At 41.0% G+C, this 25,470-nt stretch overlaps 1 protein-coding gene across 2 annotated transcripts in view; it reads right to left on the bottom strand.

Moving 5' to 3' along the window:
- LOC124777525 (macrophage mannose receptor 1-like) overlaps positions 1 to 25,470 on the bottom strand; it is a 69,855-nt gene that overhangs the window by 12,674 nt on the left and 31,711 nt on the right. For both annotated transcript variants that reach the window (XM_047252973.1, XM_047252972.1), the window contains exons 3-5: positions 14,178 to 14,208; positions 8,862 to 9,113; positions 663 to 1,055 (exon numbers count right to left, since the gene is read on the bottom strand). In XM_047252973.1, coding sequence (XP_047108929.1) covers positions 663 to 1,055; positions 8,862 to 9,113; positions 14,178 to 14,208 — 676 coding nt within the window. The remainder of the gene's footprint in view (positions 1 to 662; positions 1,056 to 8,861; positions 9,114 to 14,177; positions 14,209 to 25,470) is intronic.

Genomic DNA, 25,470 nt, shown 5'->3' with positions numbered 1-25,470 from the left:
TAAGGACAAACACACACACACATGCCCGAGGGAGGACTCGAACCCCCGCCGGGATTTTACCAGTTTGTTCAGCCTACGACGCCCAACATCTGTAATGAGGGGTGGCTGCCCAACACGACGACGCCTGGACGTGGTTTCACATTGGTTTCGCCACGTGTTGAAAACACTCACCACAGCACTCCTCGAACACCCGACGAGTGGTGCAGTTTCCGGACCATCGCAGTCTGCCTTCCGTCAAATTCAGATCACGCGCCTTCCCGATTCTACAGCACTCTTATTGACACTATATGCACCGTGCGTGTGTCTGACTGGCAGTCACACCTTTCCACGTGACGCTGCTATCTACTAGCCAGGTTTATATCGATAGTGGATCGGTAGTCATAATGTTCTGACTGGTTTCGTATTTTTGCTTAAAATTGCAACTGGTTGTTAATCATGCAGTTAGAGGACAACCAGGGAAGATAATCCTAATATTGCATTCTCCAGACCCAAGAACAAAGGTAGTAGTGAGTCTTACTACTTCTCAGTGCAATGTCTAAAGTTGTCGGGCGCAAGAAATAACTAGTGCATTATTTTTGTAGTATTTATTCCGATCCGACAGTGGATGTTATGTTTTGCGGAGTAGCCAAGAGAAATACAAAATAAGAAGTATCTGTACCAACCTGTTTCAGTAACGAAGTCGCCTTCAACAGCCTCATCCTTGAAGCCCAAGAGGTAGCCATTGTAGGTCGGCTCCAAGAGACGCAATACCGTCAGACCTCGGCTCCAAGTGTCAGGTACAGCCAGCGTCGCGTTCTCAGAACGGCAAATTTGGGCAGCCGCCGCATACTCTTTTTTCTCCTCGTGGACCTTGTAGAAGCGCCCTGCTTCCTCGGACCACCTGTAGGAATTGGGTACGCCCACCGTAAGACGGCGCTCGCAGAGGAATGGCTCTACACCACCGCATTTGCCGTCGTTCAGCAGTCCGTCATTGCGGACGTCGACGCAGTCCTCACCATCGCCATTACCGTTGCTAGGCTCGTTAGGCATCCATGGCAGGTACGACACTGGGCGACCTGATGCAGAATAAGTGAGTCAATAAGAAACGGGATTTGGTTACCTATATACTTACGTCACGCTGTGTGTCCTGCGGCAGGTATTAGAGTGGAACAAGACAAAAGAAACTTCTCGACTGACTGGCCGTGGTCTGTGAAACAGTTTAGTTCCTCACGTTTCGTACAAAGCTGCGTGAACAAAAGTTTTCCATGGACCATGGCCTTACATACCGGAAGACGAACCAGCAACTAAATCATACGGTTGTGGAAGTCTTCATTTTATGATAGACAAATGAACTTAACCATAGTCTAGGAAAAAAGTGCAGTAGAGCGTAAATAGTCTGAATACTTTTGAAACTAAATATTTGTTGACAGATTACGTTCTTGTCGTCATGTTCAGATTTATAGGAGTTCCATGCATAAGCTCTGCTGGCGCTGAGCTCGTCGGCTCTGCAGTTGCCACCTCAGTACAAATCGCCGTTATGTGTATTCTGCGTTGACGTCTGAACCTATGTTTCTGGCCGGTAATGCTGTTTTTGTGCAGTTAGCAATGGTAACGAAAACTGAACTCTTCGTTCTTAGTTTTTCCTATAAACTTAAAGTAGTAGGCCAGGTAAACAAGTGTTAGTGGATCAAATTACCACGGAATATGGAGTTGGAAATGTATCAAATTCGGACATTAAAAACAACATTGATCCCATTACCAAATTTGTGAGTCTACTTGACAATGAAGGTGCAAGTTTGCACATGAAAACAATTAAAATGTCAAGAAATCGTATTTAAGATACCACAGTTAACACATGGTTAATACCGGCATGTACTCAAGGACAAGAAATAAATCGATAATTTCTCACGATCGTCAGCGCATGGATTGAAGGGAACCAAATTACACATCGTTGCTATGGTATGGGGAAATGTTATTAGAACACACAGGCCACATTTGCGCATCAGAGAAGCCTACATATTCCCCCTGCAATAATGGAATAAAAGTATTGCATGTCACAGATAAATACTAAAAGAATTCGTGGATGGAGACAAGAATTTCTATAGAATGGTGTAGCACTGTACCTGTCCTCGAACTAAAAAAGCATTATCTTGCAATCTCGAAATCATTCAAGACAGTCTGGAAGAAGATGATGACTTGCAATCAAGTATTTACGGACGATGAAATAATTCCATGTCGTCGCGTACCAAGACCAGTGCGAACGTCTGTGATAAAAAGGGATCATCCTGCGAGGAACCACTTCACAGCCATGAGAAAACTACGAAGTGCTCATAACAAACTGAGTAATATGACTCACACTGTCTCTAAAACATTTTTCGACATTTAGCGCAAAAAGAGAATATTCTCAACTTTAAAACAAAAACATATTTTCGAATTATTTTCTTAAATTGTACCATAACAGCAGTATTGAACTTTTCAAGCTATGTTGTGCATTCAGTTGTGTTAATTATAAAATGTGACACGCAATGTATATTTATACTTTTGTGTTTAACGTAGTATATCTGTTTCGTAGCATTGGTACAACATGTTTCAGTAAACGATCGGTTATTAAAAATATCAGTTATCCGATAACCCCTGTCCAAAACTGTTTCTGATACCTGGTGCTCTACTGTAACAAAAGGAAACTGGATACACACAAAAATATTTCAGTAAATGTGTTACATACATATAATATTTCATGATGTTTATTGAACAAGTAAAAATACAGTGACCAAAATACCGACCCATCCGTCTGATGAAAATTTAAAAAGCAACTTGAAAAGAACTTGATATCCTGAGATCGTAATAAAAGGAAAATAGCGTGTCCTACGTCATTGTTAGTGCTATAATGGTGTCCAGATAAATTTACTTGAAATTAGAAATACGTCAGTGAAACCGAATTTATTGTCACGTTTTCTTTCGTGGTGGGATTTGTCCAACAGCTACAAAATTTGCAACAGAATAAAATCACGTAGCGGCAATCTAAGATAGAAGCTCAAGCTTAGTACGCAGTCTCAGCAATGCTCTTAAAAGCATCATCTGAGGAAGACTCTTTGTAGAACTGCCACCTATGAGTAACTGCAGAGCCTGACAAACCGAAGCAGTGAAAAGGGGAGCAGGAAATGAAACGAAACTTTGCAGGTTGAGATGATACGTGATCACAACGTCGAGTCAAATTTTTAAAAGACTTGGCAGTATGATCCCACTTATCAATATGACGTTGCACCCCGTCTAGTGCATGCACTGATTCGGTTGGACCAAGCTATTCCACCAATATTTTAAATTGTCCTTGGCATCCTTCATACTGCCACTGGCACGGAGTTGATGTCCAAGCTGGCTCCACACACGTTCTATCGAGGAGACATCAGCGGATCTTCCTGGCCAAAGGAGTACCGCGACAGCAAGACAGCTCGTACAGGCACGTGCTATGTGCGTGGAAAATGTCAAAAGAAATGCTGTCGCATGTCAGGCAGCACAAGGACCTCTACGCCATTTTGACAGCATACTCGCCGACGAGTGTCGTTCGGTATGGTTAGAACCGAGCTTCGTCACTGAACGCAATACGAGGCCATACACTAGCAGTCAGTATTCCCAGGTCACGACCACTCCCAACGCAGCCGTTAGTTTGGTGGTGTTAACGCCTGGCTACACATGGGACTGTATTTTTTTCTTTTATAGCCTAGATGTTGCTAGTCTCCAACCAATGCTGCGGTATGACGCAGAATTTTACAGGGAGTTCACTGCGTGTCCCTGGTTCGTAGGCGTAAATGTCATGGTGCACAATACGGCGATACTGCCGTACGTTGGTGAAACACGATCGACCAGAATCTTGATGGAGAGTATGGCTGTCGTCACGTTTCGATGCAGTTCAAAATCAAATCACCCACACACATCAAGCTCCTACAAATCCGGATACTGCGCTTTTCGACTGGCGGGTCAAACAGAGACCCACAATGACGTTCCCTTCAGACTGCCTTCCGGTGCTGATAATGCTGTCTCACACCCCTATGTGGAATCTCAGTGGCATTGAAAGTGATCACTGAACATCTTTAGCTGTTCATACTCCTCATATATCCTGTCGGCGTGATAACGACATTAAAGAGGAACAACATTAGTGCACTCAGGTAGCTGCACACCTTTCAGAGAGAATTGCAAATCTACTTATTTACACACTCGCTGATGGTGAGTACGTGGACGAAGTTACACTGGTCGTGTCTTCTAGATGCTTCACCTTTTTTGCAGGTAGACTTGTTAAGCTCAGTACGTCAGACGTAAGACCACTGCAGAACACTAGATGTGGCCCACGTAACGTCGCAGTCTGCGCAGAAGTACCGCAAGTGCTTTTTTCTCCACATCGTCGGATTGGGAGGCCGCTCTTAGTGAGCGGTGAAGTACTGAGTGAGACAGAAAGTTCACACGCCGTAGCTCCTTGATCAGTCTACTTATGTGTGGATTTAAGTGAATTTTGTAGAGTCTTAACGAAATTATATTCCTCCCATCGATATTCTCGAACCGGTGGGAAGAACCTTCCTAACAGACTGGCCATGCCACGCACTCTCTGAAGAATTTCTTGGAAGGTATGAAGACGGTGTCTGCATTTGTAAACAATTCGATGCGTATGATTTGAGTAAGATGTTAGGAGTGCATAATTTTCAATTGCTGTTGGGAAACGAATATTCTACGCTTAACAAAGCACCTTTGTTCAGCCACATTTTTAGAGCTGCCGTTTCTGCTGCGGACAGATTTGCGAATTCAGAAATAAATTCGTTTGCCTATGTTCAGTCAGTTTTTGAGAATAATACGTACATGGAGAATGATTTCACAATATTCATTCTGTGGTAGGAATTGTTTGTATTGTTGGTTCTACAGCGTGTTCAATAGACTCTACATAAAGCTTAACAACGGTGCCGGGATTAACACCTGTCACAGTATATCTATTATGTCCGTTGTCGTTATCAGTACCCCTCGTATTTCAAAAACGAATCTGGAGCGATGGAGTATTAGTTGTTATCGCTAGTCAACAACGCTTTCAACAGAGCTACTATTTATTACAGATACACGGTGAGCCGTAGTTGCGCCCGGCTCTTCGAAAAGCACGCCAGGCGAAGTGCTTTCGCTTCGTGTCTAGTGTTTTCGGTGACGCTCTCGGTTTGGCGCGCTTTTTGGATCGCTACCGCCCTCTGGCGGGAGGTGGATCAAGTGTACGGTTGCGTGACGATCTAGGCAGTATGTACTGGGCGGTGACCGAGAGCGGTGGTGGCGCGAGCGGGGCCCTGTTGTTGGTCGTCAACTGCTCGCCATGTGATTTTCCCGAGCTCTTGGCTGTCAGGGGCTAAGTCTGCCTTACCCTCATGTACGTGGCTTATGAAGCTTAGTATCCGTGGTGGAGGAGATCAGCGCGTGGGACCGTATGTCTTCATATCGGCCGTTGAAACCACTGGCAGCGGTTGGCTCTGACGAGAATTTGGAAGTGCAACGTGTTCCCGGCGCTGTGGTTGAGTGTGAGAAGTTAAGTACTGTTGTTAAGTAACAGAGTTACAGAAGGTTTTCAAGTTCTACTGAAGTGTATGAGTTTCTTCACCAGTGGTTTTGTTGGGGTCGTCCGACCACAGTTTTCGTTTGCCTGTCCGCGGGAACGTGGTAATTGCTTCTTAGTCGGGCCGTTTCATTGACTCCTCGATTGGGTGATTTAGGGTCGGTGTCGCGTGTCTCTGTGGTTCGGAGTCTGTGCAGGCACCGCCCTTGCTACATCTTCTGGTTTTGGGTAACTCCGGGAGGTGGTGGCTTGTAATGGAAGTTTTGAGACTGATCTGCTGTGGCCCTGTAGACCACCAATAACTATTCTGCCTATTGTAATTTGGGCACTTACACGTGTCACTCCCTCACCGAGCAAAGGAAATTTTTTTTGGGAACTGCCTTTAATGTGAAGGTTTGTGTGCTGGCTTATTCACATTTATCATGTAACAACTGATAGGTGTAATATAAGTTATGTAACTGGCGAGAGACAACTATTTTAGCTTTAGTACAAACTAGCTACTTAAAGGTGCTTCTTTGAAGGAATTGCTCTCTTATAGATACAACAAGTTTAAAATCTTATTATTGGGAAGTTGTTAACGTCATACCTTGCAATATCCTTTACATAGGGAAAATTTGCCAGCTACTTAAAAGAGCTTTTTTTAAATTGTTGTCTTATATATGTGTGTGTCAAGTTAAAATCTTACTATTGGGGAGTTGTTAACATCAAATCTGGCAATCTCCTTTCATAAAGAAAATTTGTCAGCTATTCGAAATTATTTTGAAATGGTTCCTTTTAATGCCAGACTTAAAAATTTATTACTGAGAAAGCCTTAGCAGTGTGTGTTATTTCACCAGTACCTCCTGACCCCTACTTCCACGATAACGTTTTTGGAATAACATGTGTACCTGAGTTGTTGTTTGTAAATCGCCCTAATTGACGGTTCACACAGGTCAGAAATTCAGCCATATCTGTTTCATTGGTATCAGCCCAGCATTTCTCTCAAATGATTACTAGAAAGACTAGAGCCTACATCTGGGAAGTCTTACTAGAATTTGAACCCAACTCCTCCCAAATGCGAAATGTTCAAATGTGTGCAAATTCCTAAGGGACAAACTGCTGAGGTCATCGGTCCCTAGATCTGCACACTACTTAAACTAACTTATGGTAAGAACAACACACACACCCGTGCCCGAGGGAGGGCCCGAACCTCTGGCAGGAGGGACCGCGCAGTCCATGACATGGGTCCTCAAACCGCGCGGCTTCCAAATACGAGTCCAGTGTCTTAACCACAACACCACCCCACACACGCAAGGAGAAGGTGAAAGGGCTATGTCTATTAAAAAGAAAACATTGGCTACTGCCGGAAGACGTGATAATCGAGCCATGATATTATGGCATGCAAAACGTGTACGTCTAATACCCCAGTGTAACAATTTGGAAACGCTATCTGACTTGTTACTTTAAACAGAAACAGAATCTCTCTCTCTCTCTCTCTCTCTCTCTCTCTCTCTCTCTCTTTCTCTCTCTCTCTCTTTCTCTCTCTCTCTCTCACACACACACAGACACACATGCTTTCATAAATTCAACGCGGAGGAAGAAACTGGTCTGCTTATCTAGTACTTGCATACTGCACAGATTGTATTGGTTAGTGAAGGCAATGGACTAGATTGAACATGCGTCGGCGTTCTTTATACAGCGTCCATCGGCGGCGAGGTGGCGTGGGGTGGGGGTGGGGGTGACGGGGTGTCTACTAAAACTTGCAATCCTAGGTCTGGCATAGAAAAATGGTTGAATCATTCGTGTGTGTATCTAAATCCTAACTGACATTCAACATTCACACGTATCACCGCAATACTAACAGAGGTTACGTAGGATAGTGTTTGGCAAACAGCAATCAGCATAACGGCGTGTGTTCACGTAGCTGTATCAACATTTGAAAATTAATGGCAAAGAAACAGCACTCGTTATCACTGACTTATTGGAGTTCATTAACTGATTCTGGTTGACTCTGCACTGTGTAAAGATCGTACCAGTTTCAACGAGATGGAGCCTAGCCACATGACACACACAAGCGGCTCAATACTAATAAAAATGGTTCAAATGGCTCTGAGCACTATGGGACGTAACTTCTGAGGTCATCAGTCCCCTAGAACTTAGAACTACTTAAATCTAACTAATCTAAGGACATCACACACATCCATGCCCGAGGCAGGATTCGAACCTGCGACCGTGTCGCAGGTTCGAATCCTGCCTCGGGCATGGATGTGTGTGATGTCCTTAGATTAGTTAGATTTAAGTAGTTCTAAGTTCTAGGGGACTGATGACCGCAGATGTTAAGTCGCATAGTGCTCAGAGCCATTTGAACCATTTGAATCCACCGAAAACGTATCTGAGCTATCTTGATAAGGGTGGCGTTCTACGACACAGGGTGTAAATGTTGTCCTCGTTGCCTCTATACACGAATATTAGTATTTTCAGAGTGGAGACTGATAAGGGTCTCATCAGAAAAGAGAGTTGTATATCATTGCTGCCAATTCCACAAACAGCGGTTTCGTGCCCATGCGACACGAGCTTGTTTCCAAGCCAGATTTAGAGGGGGAGCCTTGAGAAGTGTTCCGGCATTAAATTCTTGCTCATGGAGCCTATTTCGCATCGTTTGTGTTGACACTTGCACTCCTGCAGCTGTTTGGAACTGCTACTGTAGACGAGTAGGATTGTGTCGTTGTGGTTTCTGCTTGCTCATATACACAGATATCTGTCCAACTTGTCCGTTCCTTTGGCTTCCGCGGTCACTGTACCTGCCTCAAAGCAGGCAAATTTATTATAGAATCTGCACCGTAGTACGGATCTCCGTCAGACAAATGCAATTTTCCCTCCAAACACGACTCCACCTAACAAGCATTCAACCGATTCAGAATAACACAGAAGCGAATCCAGCTCAGTAATGGCGAAGTCTCTTTCAAACAAGGAAGACCAATGGGCGAAAATTCGCGAATGATTTCCATTTGTCTAATGTCAACTGGATAATCAAGGACGCAAAACTGCTCCAGTGACTGATAATAGCAGACCCCCACGAAAGATGGCAAAGATCTGCTACTTGGTCGAAATGAAAACGTGGAGTTAACAACCATCATTCAAAGTGTGGGATATTATTTTCACTTGTGTCATTAAGAACTAATATACGATTAATTTGAGGGTTAAATTTCAGATATGTATGCATACAAATAATCAGCAATCTGCACACTTATTTCCACATTTAATGTAAATTGCGTTTGTAAACTCCACAGAAACAAAAGTATACCGACTAAAATCGTAGGCATGTTACCATCCAGCCCAACGAATACTCCTTCGCTGGCTTGATCGGTGATTCCGAGGAAGGCGTACCATATGCCCTTCTCTTTGGGGAAGATCTGCTTCAGGCCGTCATAGGCGTAGCGGTCTGGTGGTACTGCCAGCTGAGCTCCCTCTTCCTCGCAGGTCTTCTTGGCTTCCAGCCACTTCTTGTAAGTGCGGTGAAGTTTGATTAGAGCGTAGCCTGGTACATAATGGTAGCCTCGTGGTATGTCCGGCACCTCAGCTGCAACAACATAGGTCAAAAACACTGTGGATCTTATGTATCACAGCAAAAAGACGTTATAAGATAGGCCGAATTATTGTTCTACTGCATAGACAAACACGTGATTCTTGAGAACGTGTATTTAAGGTGTGAACGATTCAGCAAGTCCATCATCTTCCCTCTCGGTTTCCTTCTCATCTGCTAGAAAGGACTTCACAAACCCACATATGCTCTGTAATCTTGTTCTGAGACTGACTGGGCTTCTATTAAGAACTGTAAATTTTAAATGTGACTGTTATTGAAGCTCCTACCTTATTTCTTTTAAAAGAGGGTCACAGAGGTGGGTTAATTAGAGTGCTTTGATACTGCTTTATGCCTTGTGCAAAATGAGTTTATCATTACACTCAACGTTCAGATAGATAAAATATATTAAACATTTATTAATTGTGCAAACTGGCGCTTCTGCACCGAATTGTAAAGAACCAGCAAATCGTGTTCAGGAACTCAAAGGCCAGAAAATTTGCAGACACTATTTTTATGTGCCATGTGTCAACTAAGAACTTATCCTACTACCCTACTGGAAGGAAAAATATCACTATTTCACCTTCCCGGTGACATCAAGGTCATCATAGCCGGATATTAAAATCTCTCGAAGAGTAATGAGGACACCAACACTCCGTTAGTCACCTTATGGTCTGAGATGCAGGTTACTTCATGTACCACTTTCACTGCCCTCCTTTCCTGTCCCAGTCGCGTATAGTCTGCGGAAAGAAGAACGGCTCGTGAGTCACCCTGTGGGCTGTAATCTCTCTAATTATATATTCTTGGCCTTTTTGCGAGATATACGGAGAAGGAAGCAACATATTGGATGACTTCTAGGAACTTACGCTCTGGGAATTTTAACAGTACAGCTTATTGTGATGCAGAATGACTCTTGGAGAGCATGCCTTTGCAGCTGACAGCATCTCCGTGATGTTATTGCTCTTACCAAGTGAACCTGTAACAAAACGTGCTACTCTTCTTTGGACCTTTTCTACTTCCTCTATCAGTCCTATCTAGGAATGAACCCTAACTGTATGTAATCGGTATTCTTTATATTTGCTTTTTGTTGAGAGTAAATTGCTACTCCCTGCACCAAGCATCGACCCTCTGCAGTTTTTCCATCACTTCGCTATAGTTTTCTAGCGTTGCGATTTTTCTGTATGCAGCATCATCAGCGAGAAGCTTCATGGAACTGCAACGTTATCGACAAGGTCTTACATATAACGTGAAAAGTGATGGTCTTATATCGCTTATTTACGTCTGAAGACTTTCCTCTGTTGAGAATGACACGCTGTCTTGGTATTATATTTCGTACGCTTGATTTTGTTCATCAGGTGACAGTGCGGAACTTTATTGAACATCTTCCGTAAGCCAAGGAACACGGCATCCAGCTTGGTGCCCGTATCTTCTACTTTCTGAGTGTCGTGGACGAACAAACCGGGTTGGGTTTCAGACGATCTGTTACGAATATCAATCCCACTAGACATATTCACTAGAACACTTCAGAATTGTTCCGACAGAGCAGCGCCGAAGCCGGTTATGGTTAGGAGGCCATGCATCAATGTTTGGCAGTGATAACAGCCAGAGACGAACTTGTGGCGCCATGTGACCAATAGACTTACAGACAAAGCTACGTAGCCGGCAGCGAGCAAAAAGTTGGGCAGATCCAGGGAGGGGGTTTCCAGATGCAGTCTAATATGATAATGAAAACGTACTGCATACGTGACTAGCCCGAGCTAGTGAGTCACAGATTGTTCTGGCAACATCCCTGTGGTTGTCTACGAGCCATATAAATATGGGCACTTCACTGTACAGGACAGAGCAGGGAACGGCAGTATCCAGTCGACACTGTCTCTGTGTCACCCGTCGCCGGATGTCAATCTTTGGCCGATTTGCTAGCCTCGACACCCACGGTCGCTACCGAGGTACATTCATAGCAGTAGATGAAAAACTGATGGGAAGTCAGGCTTAGTGGTAGTGTCGGAGGAGCCTTCCATGTTGGTTAACAAGGTACTTAGAATTTCTATCTAGCTTCCTCAAAATATCCTCACAGTGTTCAGTACTCTGCACCACTTGCAGCTTGTCTATAGCAGCCCCTCGGGGCTCTAAATGGGGCCCACAGCTACTTCCACTCATCAAGAGATTCGGCTCAGCTAAGACCCATGTGTAACAGCAACGTTTCCTTCCACCTCCCTCTCGAGACAAGACAGATTTTTTATTTTCGGAACACATGTTGGTTCCTGTGGAGGAGATTTGCTATATCCATAAACGTCATAACACGCGAGGGAAAAAACATGTTTCAAAATTCTATATCAGACCAACGTCAGCGATACAGGCCTATAAGATTTGTTTGTTTCTCCACGTCTCCAAGCTGCTATCATCCTTCACAGTTTAAAGATGTGCCACGTGTGCTGGGATGATTATTGTCCTTCCTTCTCCTATAAAGGGACTGGGAGGCCTTAATGCACGAATCCATCCTGCGACTGAAATAACGCGTAGCCGTCTTAGTTCAACATTTGCATCATTCCTACATTACCGCTTAACACTCTGCAGTCAAGTTGCAGATCACAAATCTTAACAGATTTTATAAGGTGTTGCACAGTTTGACACACTAATTTGGTTTCTCAGCAATATGTTGAACGCCGACACACACCATATAAAAACCGCTCTCTAACTTTGACACAACACAGTGCCGAAACAGTGTTTCTCTGGACGTGGATTCTGTCTTGTAAAATTACCATGTTATCCTGCTTCACAAAGTAGTAAGCATTCCGCCGGGGATTCTGTGCACCCAATTACTCTGTTGGCTGATACACTGCGAAACTGATTATAACACCGAATAAAATCCGAAGAAGATCTGTCGCGACAATTCTCAAACTTCGACGACCAGAGCGATGAGACTATTAATTTCCGAACATAGGGCATTTCAGGAAAAAAATATGTTGCGTTACTTATTGAATGGCTCCCGTGTGTCCTCCATTCCGGAGGTCTGTGCCTCTATCGTACGACAATGTGTTTCTACATCCGTTCTGCTTAAGTGATTTCGTAAACGCGAAATATAAAACTTCAACTCTCTTTTTATCTGCTTCTGTGGCCATACCAGACTGGTCAACGAGTGACTGGATAGAAACTTTCGACCTGCTTAGCGATTTTACGTAGGACCAGAATTTTTTCCGTTTCTCTGTAATATTTTTGGACAACATGGTTGTGGAGAGAAGCAGCGATTAATATGATTAATGAATAATTCAAGAACAGTCTTAATCGCATTTATTATTGTTATAATACTGCCAACCGGTTTCAACCCGACGTAGGGGTCATCTTCTGGGCGTTTACACCATTGGTCGATTGCTGGTGGTGTCACTCCTGTCTACATAACGGCAGGGAACTAGTTATCGGGTGCTGTAATCTTTGGGGCGTTCTGGTGTCCCTTAGGGGAATAGCGTTCAGAGCTGAAGATCAATCAAAAGTGCATTCGGCAAGTCTGCTGGAAGGCCTCATCACAAACGTGATGTAGACGTTATGTAGACAGGAGTGACGCCACCAGTAGTCGACCAATGGTGTAAACGCCCAGAAGATGACCCCTACGTCGGGTTGAAACCGGTTGGCGGTATTATAACAATAATAAATGCGATTAAAAGACTGTTCTTGAATTATTGATCAATCTGTAATAGACGCCCGAATTTGTAACGTTCTCCTGCTATCATTGGTGCGTTTTTTTATTTTTTATTTTTTACTTTCAATCGGGAATGCAACAGTCTGTGCTTCATCAGATTTTTCCGAAGTTAGCTAATCCTCTTGCTCGGTACATACATTGTGCCCGCACGCTCAATTCCCAGAGGCAGGGCCTCCTCCACATCTCTGCTGAGGCCTCCCAGTAGACATGCCGAATGCACTTTTGATGTGTCTCCAGCTCTGGACGCTATTCCCCTAAGGGACACCAGAACGACCCAAAAATTGGAGCACCCGGTAACTAGTAAACACCTTATCCCTGAGTGCTTGCTCGGATCACGCTACGGAGCGTCTACCTGTCCACTCACTTGGTGAACGGGTGAGGCCAGACAGCTAGCTTCCACATTGACTCTCCACCTCAAGCCACGCGTTACCACCCTGCAGCGAGGGCGGATCCCCGCTTCGGTTACGCTACAAAGTGCCACGACAGCAGAGGCCGTGGCTGACACAAGCGACACTTAAAGTATCCCATGCGACGCGCCAGGTTTTCCTCCAACGTTACACTTCGTGGCTGCAGCCTGCTGACAGCTGACCGCATCTGCAGCTTTTCTCGAACTGAGGCCAGATCCTCCATCTTCCGCACAGTGCATACACACGTCCTTCCCATCCTGTTACTGCTAACAGGAGGAGGGCGGCTTACGGAGGCACCTGTGGATTACAGTCCATGTGTACGAAATTTTGGATGTAAAGATGAAAATCATATTTAAGGGCTCAAGAGTTCGCAGTTTACTAAATATTACTGGGGCTGAAACATTTAGATTCGTATACTTACCCTACACTGTCGTTAAGTAAGAAGTCTCTCTTAGAATATAGTTCCGAGATTCGACGTACAGTGGAGTTTTCCTCCTGCCACTGCGTGAAAACTCAGTATTTCAGAGAGATGGTGTTAGTAACAGAAGGCCTCATGTATAATTATATCAGCACTCTGGTGTCCCATCGCTAAGGTGCACTGTAAATTTCGCAAAGGAACGTCCGTTAGGAAATACGGGCATTACAATGGAAAATGATACCGTACATTAGAAACGTAATGTACTGAAACAAAGTATGACAATGCTTATTACACACAGTGATAGATACAAATTCGCGTTGTCGATAATTTGTAGCAATTGTGTTTTCCTTGCTATTATTAAAGTTAGCTGACACCATGTTTTATGACAAAATGTCTTAGTCTTAGACAGTGCTGAGAACGGCTAAGAATAATACTGCATGTGATCACTCACATAGATATTGCAGTGCCCCGAAAATGATGCGGTATATAGTAGCGGTAGTCGTGCGTCTCTGTTATTATACTCTTTGGTTCTATGAAGTACTCACCTTTCTCGCAAGAAATCCCAGCGCTACCACCCTGCAAAATTACAAATAGACATTAGTGATACAGTTCATTTTCAAGTAAATGGGTTTTCATAGCTAAGTGCAGTAAACATTGGATGTGTTAAATTAATATCATCCTACATTACGATCTATGGATCCAAATAAACTGAAGAACGTCAAGAAGAAAATTGCTCATAATAACATACCCACGAAAGCAGATAAAAATAATACATTGTTTATTATGGACAAAAGTGATTATGCTGAGAAAGTGAAACAACTCATCACACTCAATTTCTGCCATATCCTCACCAAAAGGTTCCACCAAACCTTTAACGGAGAAAGTATAAACTTCATCAAGATCAAGACCTGAATCTAAGTAGGCCTATTTGATCAACATTAACCCAGTAGCTCCTAAACTGTGTGGACTCCCTAAACTGCACAAGAAAGGCCAATATTTACGACCTCTTGTGCCAGCCTACACCTCATCAAACCACAAAATTACGAAATAATTACATTTCCATATCAAAACCAACACAACATTTCAATCTAGGCTTGGAATTGTAAATTCAGTGGACCTTGTTAAGAAAATTAAAGACAATTTCGAAAAAAGTTACTACATAATGAAGCTCTCAGTGATCTGGAATACTGGGTGAAAAATCCGTCAACTTCTTAAACCGCAACACAAATGTCCCTACGAACACACAAAGTCTCAGAATTTACAAAAAATCCACCACAATAGACACAGTAATACTCTCATGTTTACAGTTGTTGGATACTTGGCAAAACTTCCTTTCCCTCCTGCAATTAATGGAAGTTTGTGATTCATCTGCCGCAAGACCAAAATAAAATTTTATTCCACTATTGAAAGAGGTATCTGGGTATAACTTGTATGGCAAAAAAGTGCGGTTTATTCAAGTAAAGGAATTAAGATTCAACGATGAAGTTGTTATATGTGGGAGGAGGGAAATGGATTCGACTGCATCTTTTCAAACAAGAACCAACACGAGATTTCCCTTAAGCGATTCAGGGTAACCACAGGAAACCTAAACGTGGATGGTCACTAGGGAATTTTAACGCCTTTCCTCCAGAATGCGAGTGCAGTGACAAGTCATGCCATCAGACTCCTTGGATGGAAGTGGTTTTGTACAATGGAATAAAGTAAAAATATGATAGTCATTTATTTCAGATATGGTGGTGTATGAAGTAGTTAGCTTTAGCATATTAAACGAATTAAATTTAATCCCATCATTTTTAAGTATAAATTTACAACATGTAAGGATATTTTGAATCCTTCAGCGGCACTAGAAATAACAGCAGAAGAAATCGGTCTGATGAGAGATGCTGGGAGACATAGCGCAGAGGTATTTTGAAACGAGAATACGATTTGCTGAATCAAATATTGAAACATGTGATAGATACATCGCTTATGATTCTGTCGAAATCTGGTATAACTGCTCGTAATATTATAGATATGGTACCAACAGATTCATCAAAATTCTCTAGTCTAGTTTTACAATCTCGAGGGGATATAGATCTTGCCACTTAATCTGTTCTTAAAATACAGGGTATTTGAAAAAGAACTCTCTAGTTTTAAGTATACATGTAATGGGGAAATAAATGAAAAATTACATCAACGAGTAGATATTATGAAAGAGAATTCCTTCAAGTTTTGTTTAATGTTAGTAGACTTCAACGTGGGATCTATTTGATGCCATTTACATGCCTAAAGAATATCCCACATTTCGCCATATATTCACCAACAAATCAAGTGTAGCTGTCCCAACCGCCACGACGATTCTTTCCCGTAAATGACCGATGTCTCTGATATTTTCACTGAACACAATAATTTTTATGTGTCCCCAAACGAAAAAGTCCAGTGGGGTTAAGTCTGGGCTTCGTGGTGGCCAGCCCTGCCTATCCACTTTCCTGGAAAGCCTGTGTCAAGAGCCGCACGCGCATAGTTTAATGAGGTGGAAAAACACAAGCCCATTTTTCCGCCTCAATATCGTCCATTTGGGGAAAGACGTACTCTGTCAACATGTTACAGTAAATTTCCCCGTTTATTGTTTTTCCTACAAAAATGAAAGGACCAATCACATGGTTTTCCATCAAATTGGGAACCGCAAGACCGCTACGGTCGCAGGTTCGAATCCTGCCTCGGGCATGGATGTTTGTGATGTCCTTAGGTTAGTTAGGTTTAACTAGTTCTAAGTTCTAGGGGACTAATGACCTCAGCAGTTGAGTCCCGTAGTGCTCAGAGCCATCCATCAAATTGTACGAGACATTAACCTTGGAAGAGTCACGTTGATACTGAATAACTTCACGTGGATGCTTTGCCCTCAAATTCTGCAGTTATGACTGTTAACTGTTCCACTGACATGAAATGTAGCCTCATCAGAAAAGAGAATGTTTTTTTAAAAAATGTACACCATCATCAATTCTGTGTAGAAAGTCAACAACAAACTCATACTTTTCGATTTTATCAGTAGGTTATATTTCATTTAACAGTTGTAGTTTTTAGGCACGGAACTTACGTCTTTTACGCACAACATAATACACAGTACCTTTAGGTACTCCTAACTGTAGACTACGTCTGACAATGACTTCTTCGGGCTCCGAACATACGAAACATGAATCTGTTCAGCAATATCTTCAGAAGTTCTCTGTCTACCTAGTGATTTTGCTTTTAAAGCGCTACCAGTTTCCTTGATAGACTTTAGCAAATGACGGGTAGTTTTTGCTGCAGGTGGTTCACCACCATACTACTACTACTACTACTACTACTACTACTAAAATCCGTCTGAACAGGTCTTGGAAGGCCCAACGGTACCAACCGGCAGCCGTGCCATCCTCAGCCCACAGGCGTCACTGGATGTGGATATGGAGGGGTATGTGGTTAGCACACCGCTCTCCTGGCCGTTTGTCGGTTAACGAAACCGTCACCATGATACTGACGTCTAAAATTACGTTGCACTGTTGTAACTGACTTGGTTTTCACAAGCTAAGTAAACACTGCGCTTTCTGTTGCTGTGTACACCTTTTGCTGAGCTACTCTGCGCTGCACTGCACGCACGCCTGGACTGAACTGAGGCAACAGAGGAAAAAACAGTACTGGTGCCGTCTCAAGGTCAAGCACACCAGTCAACTGCAGGGGAGCCAAACTTGGTGAGTTGATGAATCAAACACCACAAACTGGAATAGTGTATGTCACTTTGAACAGGTTCTAGGACACATTAAAGCTAGGGAGTTGTTTGTCAAACACACTGTATTTCGGTGGATAACTTCGGTACTCACTTCATAAGGACTATGTTGAAGAAATATTATATCTGTTAAATAAGATTTTGCCGATTATCGAACATTTTCATTATGCTAGTTTTACAACCAAATTTGCAAACAGGCTGTTACACGGAAAAGATCAATTATAAAATAGACAAAATACATATTACATGCATCCAATTCCCAGTGTTAACAACATGGGAGTAGCCATTTTACTTCCAGCAACAAAACAAATTATGGAACTTACGAACTATGCAGTAATGTTAAATTATAAATTAAATTAGATTTTGGTAGTTTATATGACACCCGAAAGCTTAGGAGACAGCCGCTGGAAAACTGTCTAGTTGTCAGATCTATTAAAAAAAATCTGTCTTCGGAAATACCCTTCACAAGCTTGTAGGTCCTGTAGTGAGGAGTGACTAGACAATATTTTGAATGGGAATGGGAACTCATGTCCGGAATCATGCAGTTTCCGTGCTAAAACCATTTGAAAACATGTTGGTAACGCGACCACATTTACAAATACTTGATTAGGCGTGACCCTTTACATCACTTGTTTTATAGTCCCACTCAATAATAGCTAAAGAAATTGATCGTGTATTCGTTGATGGGTTACTTGTTGACGAGTTTTCTTCAAGGTGATGCCGTAAGGCCTCTTCTAAAGGAAAGTGAGGCGGAAAGGATATGCGACGGAGCCTGAAGTGATGGAAAACGATCTTTATAAAGCCGACGAGCAGTTCTTTCACTGCCGTTAGCTTCGCCATAGTAACTTACATGCAACAAATATATGCCTATGTTCGTCTGTGAAAATAGACTCGATAAGCAACCTGAGCTATCAATAATCGGAATCTAACCTGCATAACACTGTGTGCGTGTTGCAGTTTCAGTGTCATTAAAGCCCTCAACAGATCGTTGCAACCAAAAGTTAAAACTAACATTTGGATAAGCTATATGACTGCGTATATGAATATGAAAAACTACAGGTACAAATGAATCTCTAACAATGAATATCTAAGCTATCTGACTGCGTTTCTGAACAAGAATTTACAAGTGGTACAGAATCTGGCTTGTGCAACGGAATTTACTGGATTAGAGTCATGACATGTTGTCGTGTGTCAGTGTCTCTGTTTTGGGCCTATGTCTGCACTCACGTCGTTGGTGGATGACTTCCTTTTTTCCATGTGGTTTACAGCAATTCGCAGCAGCGTGCAGCAGCAGCTAAAGCATTTTGTTACTAAGGATTAATTTAATAAAAAGGAGTTTGCTTGGGTCCCGTTAACTACTGAATAACTTATGAGAAGGGATTTCATACATTAAGTCTATTTAAAACTTCAGAAATCATCATGAGCTATAATAGACAATGACATACGCATCAATAATGGCTGAGTGCCAAGTTAACAAATGATTTCAATTTAAAGTTACATTAACATTTAATAACCACAGCATATTGCAAGGTGTATGCTTCGCCGGCGATGGGCGAGGCATGACAGAATCCCTGACCATAGAGTAGTTTATCGTTAGTTGTTGCTTGAAGCGAGTCTCCGCTAGTCTGCGTGAGTCGACAGTAGAAGTTAGTCTGCGCTTGTCTGCGCGAGTCTGCAGTAGTAGTCAGTCGGATACGGTAGCAGGGAGTCGGCATGCGTCGGCTGAGGGCTCTAGTCGCGACTCTGGTCAGGACTCTGGAGGATGAGTATTGTTGTAGAAGGTAAAGAAGCAGCATTGCGCATATTTAATAATGTATGTTAATTGTAATTTAATTTGTTAAGAAAAATGCCCCAACAATAATTTTTTATAAAGTAACTCTTTTAAAGAAAAGTAATCATTTCAATTTAAAGAATTTTTCCTATGCATTCCTTCCGAGAATCAATATATATATATATATATATATATATATATATATATATATATATATATATATGACGCGGGGCGCTCTGTTGCAAAGAGCGCTGCCCAGCTTGACACACCCGGTTTGCAGGATTTACGTGACAAACAGATAAATTTTTCTAATGAAAATGAACAGTGTAATCAGATTACGACAGATTTATTTAATTGCGAGGTAGTGACTAACAGTGCACATCCGATTAGCAAACATTTTCAAGAATCACAGGATGTCCAAATGGATACACAAAACGTGACTTTTGCAGATACGCCATCAAACAGCACAGAGAATAGAGTAGGTAATGTTACCGTAGATCAAATTATAGCATTATTGCTACAAATGAATGAAGATGCCAAACGTCGGAATGAAGGACAGAAAAACCATTTCAAACAACTTAATGAAAGTTTCAAACAGCGGAATGAAATACTAGATAACCATTTCAAACAACATAATGAAACATACGACAAACTTAATGAAAGTTTCGACAAACATTTCAAACAACTTAATGAACAACTTAATGAAAGTTTCAATCTGTCGAATGAAAAACACGACAACCTTAACGAACAGAACAAACAAGTTAGTGAACAGATTACAGCTGTTACCGTGCAACGTCACGACACGAAAGAAAAATCATGTGAAGAAAGTAAGGCTCATGCTAGGGAAAGTAGTGAAGAAAATAGATCTGTTGCACAAGAATTAATTAATACACATGTAGCCACAACAGAATCACATAGCGATGAAATTAGTGCGGTCACTGAACAATGTTCAGAAAATGCAACACAGACGCGACGAGTTTACTTTAAAGTTACCAGAAGTTTCACACACTCTGAATACGGAAGTCGATAAGAAATTTGAACAACAGATCAGCCACATTGACGAACGTATTAAAGTAACAGAAATGAAAAATGTTTTTGCCTTAGCGACAACAGAATCAGTTAGAGATGAAATTAATGCAGTCGCTGAACAATGTTCTGAAAATGCGACACAGTTACACGACCAGTTTAATTTAAAGTCACCAGAACTTTCACACACTGTGGATACGGAAGCCGATAAGAAATGTGAACAACAGAATAGCCAAACTGACGAAAGTTTTAAAGTGACAGAAATTAAAATTGTTTCACTCAATAACACGTCACAGCATACGGCACCTTCCGATCACTTGTCAGACTCACACAGCCAGTATAACTTAAGTAATTTACAGAAACTACGTGACTTAAAATCCGAAAAGACACAGACAAATAGATTCTCATGCAATGCTGAACCTGTTCACAAAGTCAGAGACGATAACGTTGATTACGAGCAATTTTTATCCGTAAGAAAATCTAAGGAATTTAATAATGACAGAGCACAGGTACACGCATTGAACTGGATACGTCGATTTATTTTTGTACTTTCACCGCCATTGCCTGTAATGCAGAAACTAGCTTTAGACTGGATACAACAATTTACTTTTGAATTTTTACCGCCATTGCCTGTAACACAAAAGCTAAAATGTACTTGCAGGGCGTAATTGACCTCAGGGGATTCATTACGCTTTAATGGGTATGTGCTGTAGCGTGCACAGGGCCCCGAGCCATAGTAGTGCTGTTCCATCTTTAGTTTTCTGCACTGCTGCCTTCTCTTCTACTATCCTTTATATCTATCAAAACAGCTCTTTTACTATTGCTCTACCTAGGATTAAGAAAAGTGTCAAGAAAACCCGATATGACAAATTTTACCGAAAGTGACAGTTCTCTTTAGACACTCCCGAAATGACAACTATCACTGTAACATTAATAACAGATAAAATTATAATCATCAGTATGTGTAAAATTATCAGCAATAGGAACCACATTTTTAGTAATAATAGAGGTTTTTCTCCGCAACAGCAACAAAACCAACCGGTTAGCATATCTAACCAACAATGTAATGTACAAGGGCAACCAAGCTTTAATGTTTCGCCTCGTACACGTATAGCATTAGCTCCAACAAATAGTAACGCACAACAACAAGGGAATCAGTACGTAAAGAAAACACAGTATTTCAATTCCTATCGCAATGCACCGTATAGAAATGACTATCAGGACAGACGTAAAAGTAATGAGCACAATTTTCAGCGTACATTTAATAACAGTAGGTCTTATCAGCAGCAAGAACATCAGCAACAACATATTATCATGAATGAACCAGGTAGTAGGTATCATCCAGAGCGTAATACGTCAGGAAGAAATAACAGAACAGTGCAAATAGTTGAAATGCCACAGCATCCTACCAAAAATAATAGCACATCAGATAGAATTTGATTAAATACAGTACAGGTTGCATATTCCAGTAACGTAAGCAATACTTTTGACACACAGAATCTTGTTCACGAGAATGTTATTTGAAACATGCTTTGTTGAATGCACCACTTTTATCGCACCCAGATCTTAGTAGTAATTTTTCCATTGCCACCGACAGTTCTAACACCGCTTTAGGCGTACACATTTTTCAGGAAACTGGAGAAGATGGTTCTACAGTAATTAAAAACATCGGTTTTGGAAGTCGCATTCTGTCACCTGCTGAACGTAATTATTCTGTTACAGAACTTGAAACATTATGTGTTGTACGGGCTTTTACCAGATTTCGGCATTTTCTTTATGGAAGACATACCACCGTTTACACAGATCATAGAGCGATACAATTTTTTCTTTCAGCTAAATTTACACACGACAGATTAAGCAGATGGAAACTTTATTTGCAGGAATTTAATTTTACAATTGTTCACATTCCCGGCACACAAAATATTGTAGCAGATGCACTATCCCGTTCTCTCAGCAACAATCAGCAAGACATCGCAACCAACTTCTGCAAAGCAAATTTCAGCGTCATGTACATTCAACAAGTTGCATTTGAAAATTTCATTTCGTCGTCATTACAAGACATAGCACAAGAGCAGAATAAAGACAACGTATGGAAAGAGATTAACACCTTTGGCAAGATAGGAATAATGTTACCATTAGAAACCATTACACTGTACGCAATGACATTCTGTTTCGCCGCTCTCATCCTGACAGCAACAATTGGCTATTATGCATTCTTGACGAACTTGTTAACAAATTAATCTAGTATACTCATTTAAGTTATGCACATTACGGAGCTAGAAAATGTTTTCTTATACTGAGACAGAACTGTTATTTTACCAACATGAAGAAGCGTATTCGACGAGTTTTAGCGTCATGTAAAATCTGCCAGAGAGCTAAATCAGACACGACTTCACATATTCCTCCATTACATCCCATTGTACCTGTTAAATCAAGACACATGGCCGCTGTAGACAATTTTGGTCCGATTCCCAGAACTAACAGAGGTTTTTGCTACATTTTTATTGCTGTTGAACTCACTTCAAAATTTGTTACCTTTACTCCGTTACGCAAAGCTACTTCTAAAACTATTTCGAATGCATTTATAAAACATTTTCTATTTCATGTAGGGCATGTGTTGAAAGTAATTTCCGACAATGGACCACAGTTTCGATCTGTTATATGGACATGTATGTTACGAGCTAGAAACATTTCTCCGATCTATATATCCAGGTATCATGCTTCTTTGAACCCTTGTGAACGCTTAATGAAAGAAATTGGTAAACTGTGTAGAATGTACTGCCATAAAAACATATTGATTGGGACACACACATACTCTCATTCCAAGATGTAATTAATTCCATACCGAATGAATCTACTATGCTATCTCCGTCTATTATGCTGAAAAATGTTGAACCACCTAACAAAATTAAAGAATTAGTAACATTTCCTACATCTCGTCGACTACGTCACCATGAAATAATTGACATTGCCCTGAACAACATCAAACTTGCCGCAGAGTGCCGGAAAAGACAGCAAAAACAGGTTTGTACACACCGTGACTTTCACATTGGACAGAAGATATTAGTACGTACACACAATTTATCGAATAGAGGAAAAGGTAGGTGCAGTAAATTAGAACTTCTATACGCAGGTCCATATCGGATTCGCAGCATTCCTCACCCCAATGTAATACACGTCGAAACTTTGAGAACCAGAAAAACCAAAGGGAACCACCACGTATCCAACATTAAACCTTTTATTGAATGAAAATACTTTATGATATATCACACTGTAATGCCATTTCCTAATTTTTTATGACCGCTTATGCAATTATATTCACATGAACACCTACTGATGATTATCGTAATTTTTTCTTGGCAAGTGCCCGGCAAGGTAAGGTTAGTAGGTCGCTTTCTTTGTCGTTACACATCAGACCGTGCATATATTTCCAGATGAACTTACACATTTTTATGACAACTTATGCAATTATATTTATGTGTCTACTTACTGATGACTGTCGTATTTTTTCTTGGCAAGTGCTCGGCAAGGTAAGGTTAGCAGGTCGCTTTTGTTGTCGTTACACATCAGACCGTGCATATTTTCCATTTTTCATGTATGTATGATTGTTTTCCTGTTTTGTTTGTATGTACTATGAAATATTTAAGATATAACAAACACCAGTTGACTTTAACATTTTGCCGTATGATAGCTAAACATCGTGACTACTTTACTTTTTTTTTGCTGCTACATTGTGATACACTGTGTACATTTTTGCTTCTGAGCACTGTCGATGTTTTTGACATATTACGTTTTTTTGTCATGCTATGCTGTATGCTCAATTATGTTACTATAAACCAGTTTTTATGTAATGGGTACATGAATTAAATGCAAGACATTAATCTTTGTTCATCATTTTCAGAAAGAAATAACGTGTAAACGAAATAAATTAAACAGAAATGGGAATTTCACCTTCGGAATGAACGAAAGAGGATGCAATACCTCGTGATGAAGAGTAAATGGATCAGAATTAACAAGCATTAACAAGAATATACTATACACATCTAGAATAGCAGTCTTAACTAATTTTTTCTTTCAGAATACGAGTCGATTGATGCAGGATGTCAGACAGAACTACACATCTCAGTTTTAGTGATGAAATATGATAGAAATAAGGAATAGTTGTATAATGATTAATGAAGTGAGTCTTTTGCAGATGATAATGAATGGTGATGAATAATGATGAAGAATATGCTACTATGGATAATGAAGTTTTTATTTACAGGTGATGATATTAATGGAGTTATGGTGATATGGATAATGAAGTTTTTCTTTGTAGATGAAAATAATGATGAAGTTTATATATTTGCTGTTAGTTAAGAGATGCTATGTTGTTATTTAAGTATTTGTTGCAGTTCGTTTTGACAGTATGTTTTATATCGCATGGTACGATGACTGAAGGTTTTGGAAAGGACAGCTAGAGAACATATATATTTTTTATACACATTTCACTACCTGTTAATTCGAAGTTCACTACTTTTCAGCATAATATGCGTTTCTTCTTTCAGTTTCATAATCCATTTTGTATATTTTGCAGGAGAAATTATTCATGAAATTAATGTGCTATAAGCAGTTGTTTATTAAACCCATGTCGTTTATGAATGTGATCACATATACTCTACTTGTGTCATAACCTTGCTACAGCTGACTCATGACGAATGACGTTACACATCTTCATATGCAGCAATAACTCAAAAACAAACAAATTAATTACCAGTCCCATTATTGAGGTAAGAATTTTGCTTTTGTTATTCAGAATACAGGGCCGAAGGTCAGCGCTGCTGTCCTTATAAAATTTACCAGATATTATTATTTCTGTTAGGAGGTTACATTTCGTTCATGGTTCATTATTTAATCAAAATTATTTTGTGGTTCCATTTTCACAAATTTTCATTTAACAAAATTTCGTGTGGAGAGGTTACACTTGGCTCCATTTTCTTGTTTTTCATTTAATATTTCTGTGGGGAGGTTACATCCCAGCAATATTTTAATAAATGTTAATTTGAAATGGAGCCAAGCTTAAACTCCCCACAAAAATTAAGGAATGAAAACTGACCAAAAACCACACAATGGCTGAGTGCCAAGTTAACAAATGATTTCAATTTAAAGTTACATTAACATTTAATAACCACAGCATGTTTATTAATGAGATTTGGAGTTTAATTATTATTATTTGGAGGATAAGGAGGCTTCTCTAAGTGACAAGCAAAACATGGGACTAACAATCACGAGCCTGCCGGCCGTTATGGCCGAGCGATTC

The sequence above is a fragment of the Schistocerca piceifrons genome, chromosome 2, assembly GCF_021461385.2.
Source record: "Schistocerca piceifrons isolate TAMUIC-IGC-003096 chromosome 2, iqSchPice1.1, whole genome shotgun sequence".
Lineage (NCBI taxonomy): Eukaryota > Metazoa > Arthropoda > Insecta > Orthoptera > Acrididae > Schistocerca > Schistocerca piceifrons.
The sequence above is the reverse complement of the archived record's forward strand: the minus strand, read 5'-3'. Positions and strand labels throughout refer to the sequence as shown.